This window comes from Phodopus roborovskii, unplaced genomic scaffold (assembly GCF_943737965.1).
Source record: "Phodopus roborovskii unplaced genomic scaffold, PHOROB, whole genome shotgun sequence".
NCBI classification, from domain to species: domain Eukaryota; kingdom Metazoa; phylum Chordata; class Mammalia; order Rodentia; family Cricetidae; genus Phodopus; species Phodopus roborovskii.
The window spans coordinates 131147-137841 of record NW_026125680.1 but is presented as its reverse complement, the minus strand read 5'-3'; the positions used below and the strand labels follow the sequence as shown (position 1 = coordinate 137841).

The following is a 6695-nucleotide window of genomic DNA, read 5'->3' as shown; positions in this document are numbered from 1 at the left end:
AGTAAAAAAAATGTCACATGTCTTCTCTCTCTCATTTGTAGAACTTATATGTAAAGGTGTGTGTGTGTGTGTGTGTGTGTGTGTGTGTGTGTGTGTGTGTAGGAAATCAATGGTGATCTCAAGGGGAGAGAGAGTAATGAAATGCATATGACATGAAAGCAGAAGGAGGAAGCATTTGAAAAGAGGAGGAAAAGCAGCCAGAGAGAAGGAAGATGCACCAGGAAGGGGGATGCATCGGAACAAATCATAATGACGATTTGGGAAGAAGGAGATCGAGAAAGAAGAGGAGCCGGGTAAGAAGGAAGAGGACAAGGAGTGGGAAAGGGCGTGAGAGAGAAGGAATCCATGCCAGATAGGGTGCTGCTACCTTTCAGAAACTCGGGAAAATGTGGACTCACTGCAGTCTCTAGGACACCCATGGCCTACCTTCCCGAACACACACCCAATTTACCAGCCAGAGTTATCTGTGCCACTATAATTTGGTCCCAGCAGGCGGTGCTGCAGGTCTCACAGCCCATGTCTATGACGTCCCTGCAGTGTTAATCCCTTGCGCGGGAGGAGTTAGTGTGAGTGGCTTCAGGATCTCAGTCAAGGTGAGGAGGAGGAAAGAAGTAGGAACTAGGAGCCAGGACTGCACAAGTCATCAAGGTGAAGGGCAAGCCCATTGCAGTCCACTACTTAGAGCAGGTTCAGCTATGGCTGTTGACATTGGGGACCCCAAGAGTGGTTTCCGCCACTGCGAAGTGGTTCTGTTCATCAATGAAGAGGTGCTGAGGAATGGTGGTGGCCCTGGCTTCTACCTGACCTTCCGTTCACGACCCTGGAAGGATATAGAAGATGGTCTGAGGTCTGTCGTGACCGATACCCACGTGCCGCGCACCATCAAGAGGGCTTGCGCGTGGAGTGCTCTGGCCCTGGGAGTGAGGGTGGCTACGAGGCAACGAGAAAAGCAATCAAAACGCGTCCAGCAGCTGCACTATCAGGTAGAAGAGCATGAGGCTGCCACCTGGACTTTGGCTACAGACCTACAAAGGCTGCGCGAGGAGCGTGATGAAGTGGTTTCTGAGCTTCGCAGTGCAAGAGACAATCTGAAGAAAGTGTTACAGGAGCGTGATATGCTGCACAAGAGGCTGATTGAGTTCGAGCTGTCACAGCAACTCCTCGCTGAGTCACAAGATACTGAGTATCCAGGTACTCTGCCGTGGCCTCTGATTAACAAAGAACATAGAGAGGCTCTTGGCATAGGCTTGCGGAGTGAGCAATATGCAGTGTCCCCGAAGAAACCCCAGATGGCATCTGTAACAGGTATGCCAAGGTCCTTGAACCTAGATCCCACAGCCCCTTCTACCAATGTCCTCTGCATTATTGCCAACGGCATTCCCTCCCACATCCAGAGTACTCTCAGAAGGGGAAGGAGCCACTCCATCCACTAGCTCCCTTGCCTGCAGTTGACTACAATGAGATTGTTGTTCCAGGGCCTGAGGGGTCAAACTCAGGGACAAAAACTAATCTAGATATAACCAGGGGAGTTTGGAAACATTGGTTCAAAACAAGCTCCTCATTGGATTTAGGAGGGGAAATAATGAATGGAGATGTGTTCCAAAGAGAGATCATTTCTTGAGGGCCCTTTCCTAATATGTATGTAAGATTTTTCTTTTATTTACTTCATACACTATTTAAAAACTCTTCAAGTGAAACTTTTCACTATGCTACTACTACGTAATAACCTCTGGCTTCTTTGTTTGCTGTGCGAGGGGATCTAACCCAGGGTCTTATGCATGCTGGGACAGTCAGTACTCTACCACTGAGCTATACCCTTAATCTGCAATTACCCTCTTTAGCACAGTAAATCTAATTGCACATATGGCATATCTTTCTCCAGATTCAATTATACATATATATGTGTATATATAATTTGTATTGTTTTGAGGACGATAAAAGTATACTGAATATGCCAATTTACCTTTAAAAGGAAAATGTTTCCAGTTGCAAGTATGTTTACCAGTGGACAGTAGTTTAATGCTATCCATTTAATTACCAGTGAGAAGAAACTGATGTTACAGAACATTCTCTTTTCTTTTTCTGTACTCCCCTAAACTTCCTTCTTGCATAACAACACATCTTCTGCAGGGCACAGCTGTTTTTAAAACATAAGATGCAGCATGCTCTGGGTACACGGCATTTTCTTTGAGAATGCTATTGCTATTTCTTTCATTTGTTTTTATAACATTCATGGATGCTATTCTCTGTGTCTCTAAGTTCTAGAAACTTTGCATGAAGCTGAAGAACTCCCAGCTTCCGATGTGTGAGTCTTCATGAAACACCCTTCAGCAGCAGCCTTTGCCTCAGTAAGACCGCAGCTAGCTGCTGCTACAAACAACATGAGGAACTGAGGAGAAGAAAACATCTGGGTATATATTTTAGGAAAACAAAAAACATGTACATTTTGTTAGAACTTAATCCGATGACATTGCAGAGTTCAAAGGGATTCAAAGGCCAATGTAAAATTTTAGAGGATAGCACAAGTTTGTTGGATTTCATTCATTAGTCCATTACTGATAAATCGTCGTTGTGTAGAAACTACAACTACATTACCCAGCATACACATTATAATCCTTTTGGGCAAGGTTGGTAGATGACAGCAGACCACATAATTTCAGACAGTGGATCATGGTATCCTTTGTCCTGTGTGAAATATAACCTTTGGAGAAACTCTATTGACAAAATGTCAAGATCCATTTCTGTAAGGCAGGGGCATTTAGATACTTCTATTTGGTTAATTTGGTCAACACCAACAGACAAAATAGTCTGGTTAAAATTTAATTTCTGCCTTTATCAATGGAATAATTTGATAATTAAGGAACATTTTTTTTTTTTGTTTTACTTTTCCAGACAAGGTTTCTCTGTGTAGCCCTGGCTGTCCTGGAACTCACTCTGTTGACCAACCTGGACTTGAACTCACAGAGATCCACCTGCCTCTGCCTCCCCAGTGCTGGGATTAAAGGTGTGCGCCACCACCACCCATCTGATAATTAAGGAAGAATTTAAAGAGCTATAGTGTTAATAGCAAATTTGATAAATTTTGTGTAATTAATAAACAAAGTTATTGATTGCTTGGGATTTGCTATGAGTTGGAACTGTATTGGCTGTTGACTGGTACATATAATATTCCTTGGTTAGTTGAGCAAAGAAGGAACATAATTTGGGATTCAAATTAGGTCAGAACTGTTTTCTCTGTCTTGCATATAATGTGGTCCGTGGTAAAACCAATAGAATAGCTGGGTCTGTTTTTTGTTTGTTTGTTTGGTTGGTTGGTTGTTTTGTTCTTTTGGGTTTTTTGTTTGTTTGTTTGTTTTGTTTTGTTTCAGTCAGTTTGGAGGGCAACATGAAAGAGACCTTCATGGGTGGATTTAAGTGAGCAATGTCTTCCTCTTCTTAGTCTCAAGTTAGACAAATGAACACTTTCAGAGTTTTTCTGGTGTTAATTGGTAATAGAGAGTGCCCTGGCCTGGTGTGTGTTCTGTGCAGTTTGTATTTCAGAGGTTTGCTCACTTTCTTTCCATCCATGGTGGAAAGTGAAGTTCAACCTCATTTCCTATTGGAATGCTGCTCCTGCTGTGATTATTAGCAAGAATCAGAGGCACCTCTGCAGGTGGAGCCTCCAATCCTGTGTAATTTTCTCAACTATCTTCTTTATCTGAATCAGCATGGTTCTTTGAAAGTGGGCATGTCTTCAGTTCCTGAGCTAGGAAAGTGAGGTGGGTATCTCTCCCTGATATCTGGGGTCAAACATCCCTTTGCGGAACAATGTTATTTTCCTGAGGCTCCCCACAGTCCCCTAATACATTATAAATCTCTCTTGCTTTTCTGCCCTCTGAGGCTTTGTCCCCATATTCCCATTCACGATTTCTTCCTTCCTTTCTTCCCTCCTTCCTTCCTTTTATCTGTCCTTCTCTTTCTTTCTTCCTTCCATCTTTTCTTCCCACTCCCACTCTCTCTCCTTCCAACACTCACTTTCTTCTCCCATACATCCATTTGTTTTGTATAGTTTACACTGGTCTTGAACTCGCTAACTAACTGACAATCTTGCACATACTTTTGCCTCTGCCTCCTGAGTGCTGGCACTGTGCATATGGCCCACCACTCCTGGGTTTACATGAAACTGAAGAATGCCACCCAGAGTCTTGTGCACACTAGATTCCAATTGAACTACATCCTCAGCCCCTTTCACACACACAATCTTACTAAGGTATTGATTATTCTGGAAAGCAGCCAGACTAGTCACAAGACAAATATTCAATAAGGCTTAGCAAGGGTATATGCTGACTACCTGCTTGGTATTGGTATAAGAAAGGGGGCAAATTACAAAGTGACCCTGCCTCCACAGCATTCTCATCCCTCAGATTTGCGATTACTTGCAGAGTCTGGAGTGCTAGAGAGGAATGAGTCCACAGGGGATATTAGCACATTTTATGATATTCTTCTGTGCTATCATAGCCCCTTGGTATGACAGAACACAAATAAGACTTGGGAGTATCATGGTCCATTTTAATATGAACTAATAAGGTAAAGATTACAGAGGAGTTCTCAAGTAGTACTTCATACATGCTGACTCCAGACATTCTGGAAGGGATGCCTAGCTGGCATGATAGATGCATGCCTAAATTTGAGGTTTGTCTTTGATTCACAGCATAATGTGGACAAATTATCCTATATCTCATTATGGTTGGTTCATTTAAACAGACCTTTCCATTTATACTCCAAGGTCCACCAAAATGTCTGTAGGTCTCTATGTGTACTTTTGAATAGACTAATGTGATTACCTAATGTTAGGGGATTTTGTTTTTCAAATCAAGTTGACGGAATCTTTGACTAGATCCATTTACAAAGGCTCTTTATCTTAGTCTGGACACATTAAGGCAAAGGCAGTAAAGTGTTTTGCTGGAGGGGGCTGGACTATGAAGCCAAGATTGTGCTCAAAACACTGTTCTGCTCTGCAACCTCAAACATGTTACTGAATATTCCAAGCCCCCTCCATCTCCCATCTGTGTTGTTCTCTGTAATAGTGTGGTAATAGTTTAGAGGAATAGCAACTGAGGACCTACACATATCATTAAGTGCTTAGTATTTGAAACCTTATGTCTATTATACTGTTAGTGGCTGCTAAGGTTTGGATATTGTTTATCCCTCCCTGAAAGCTTTGTGTGTTGGAGGCTTAGTTCCTCAGGATGCTTAATGGTGGGAGCCTTCAGTGGCAAGTCCTAGTTAGAGGTCCTTAGGGTATCAGGAAGCACACTACCAGAAGGGAACATTCTCCTCCTGGACTGAATTCTGAGAACATGTGGTAAAAATATGAGTATGAGTCCTGATTTTTTTTGGCTTCCTGTTTCAACACATTTTTGTATTATAAGACTTTCACTTGCTTGGTTAGTTACCCCAAGATATTTTATATTATTTCTGGCTATTGTGAAGGTGTTGCTTCTCTGATTTCTTTCTCAATCCTTTTGTCATTTGTATACAGATGGGATACTGTTCTATTGTTGTTGTTGTTGCTGCTGCTGCTGTTAATTTTGTATACATACAGCCACTTCAATAAAAGTATTTATAAGCTGTAGGAGTTTCCTAGTCGAATTTGGGGGGATGGCTTATGTATACTATCATATCATCTTTAAATAATACTTTGACTTCTTCCTTTCCAATTTGTATTTTCTTGATCTTCAGCTGTCTTATTGCTCCAGCCAGAATTTCAATTTCTATATTGAATAGAATAGGGAGAGAGGACAGCCTTGTCTTGTTGCTCATTTTAGTGGAATTGCTTTGAGTTTCTCTCCATTTAATTTGATGTTGGCTATAAGTCCTGTATATAGCCTTTGTTAAGTTCAGGTATGTCTCTTGTATCCCTCATCTCTCCGATACTTTTATCATGAAGTGGTTTTGGATTTTGTCAAAGGCATTTAACAAGATGATTGTGTGTGTGCTTTTTTTTTCTTTCAGTTTTTTATATGGTGGATTACATTGACTGATTTTCATATGTTGGAACATCCCTGCCTCTCTGGGATGAAGCTTACTTGATCATGATGGATGCTCTTCTTGATGTGTTCTTGGATTTGGTTTGTGAGGTTTATTGTTGTTGTTTTGTTTGTTTGTTTTTCAAGACTAGGTTTCTCTGTATTGCTTTGGAGCTCTGTGGACCAAGCTGGCCTTGAACTCACAGAGATCAGCCACTTTTGCCTCCCAAGTGCTGGGATTAAAGGCACAAGTGTCACCAGCATCCAGCTGATTCATGAATATTTTGAGTATTTTTACATCTGTGTTCATGAGAGAAATTGGTCTGTAATTTTCTCTCTTTGTTGAGTCTTTATGTAGCTTGGGTACCAGGGTGACTGGTACTCATAAAATGAATTCCTCCATGTCCCTTGTGTTTCTAATTTGTGGAGTAATTTGGGGAGTATTGGTATTTTTAGTATTTGCTCTTCTTTGAAATCTGATCTTAACTTTGATAATTGGTATCTGTCAAGAAACTTTCCATTACTTTTAGATTTTTCAAATTTTCTGTAGTACAGATATTTGAAGTATGATCTAATGATTCTTTTTTTAATTTTTTTCTTATTTTAATATCAATCCCAGTTACCTCCTCTCCCTCCCACGACCCCCAAATCCCCTCCCATCCCACCCCACCCCCACTCCACAGGGAG

At 41.4% G+C, this 6695-nt stretch overlaps 1 protein-coding gene across 1 annotated transcript; it reads left to right on the top strand.

Annotated features, from left to right (window-relative positions):
- Positions 1-695: 695 nt before the first annotated feature.
- LOC127217458 (testis-expressed protein 13C-1) lies at positions 696-2309 on the top strand. Its single transcript, XM_051178459.1, has 2 exons — positions 696-1305; positions 2260-2309. The coding sequence occupies exons 1-2, from the start codon at positions 696-698 to the stop codon at positions 2307-2309; spliced, it is 660 nt and encodes a 219-aa protein (XP_051034416.1).
- Positions 2310-6695: the final 4386 nt, after the last annotated feature.

Bases quoted from the DNA above. Each gene is read 5' to 3' on its own strand.
- LOC127217458 (XM_051178459.1), top strand. From the start codon at position 696: ATGGCTGTTGACATTGGGGACCCCAAGAGTGGTTTCCGCCACTGCGAA. The intron at 1,306-2,259 runs GTATGCCAAGGT...TGTGTCTCTAAG, and splicing joins CCAGATGGCATCTGTAACAG to TTCTAGAAACTTTGCATGAA.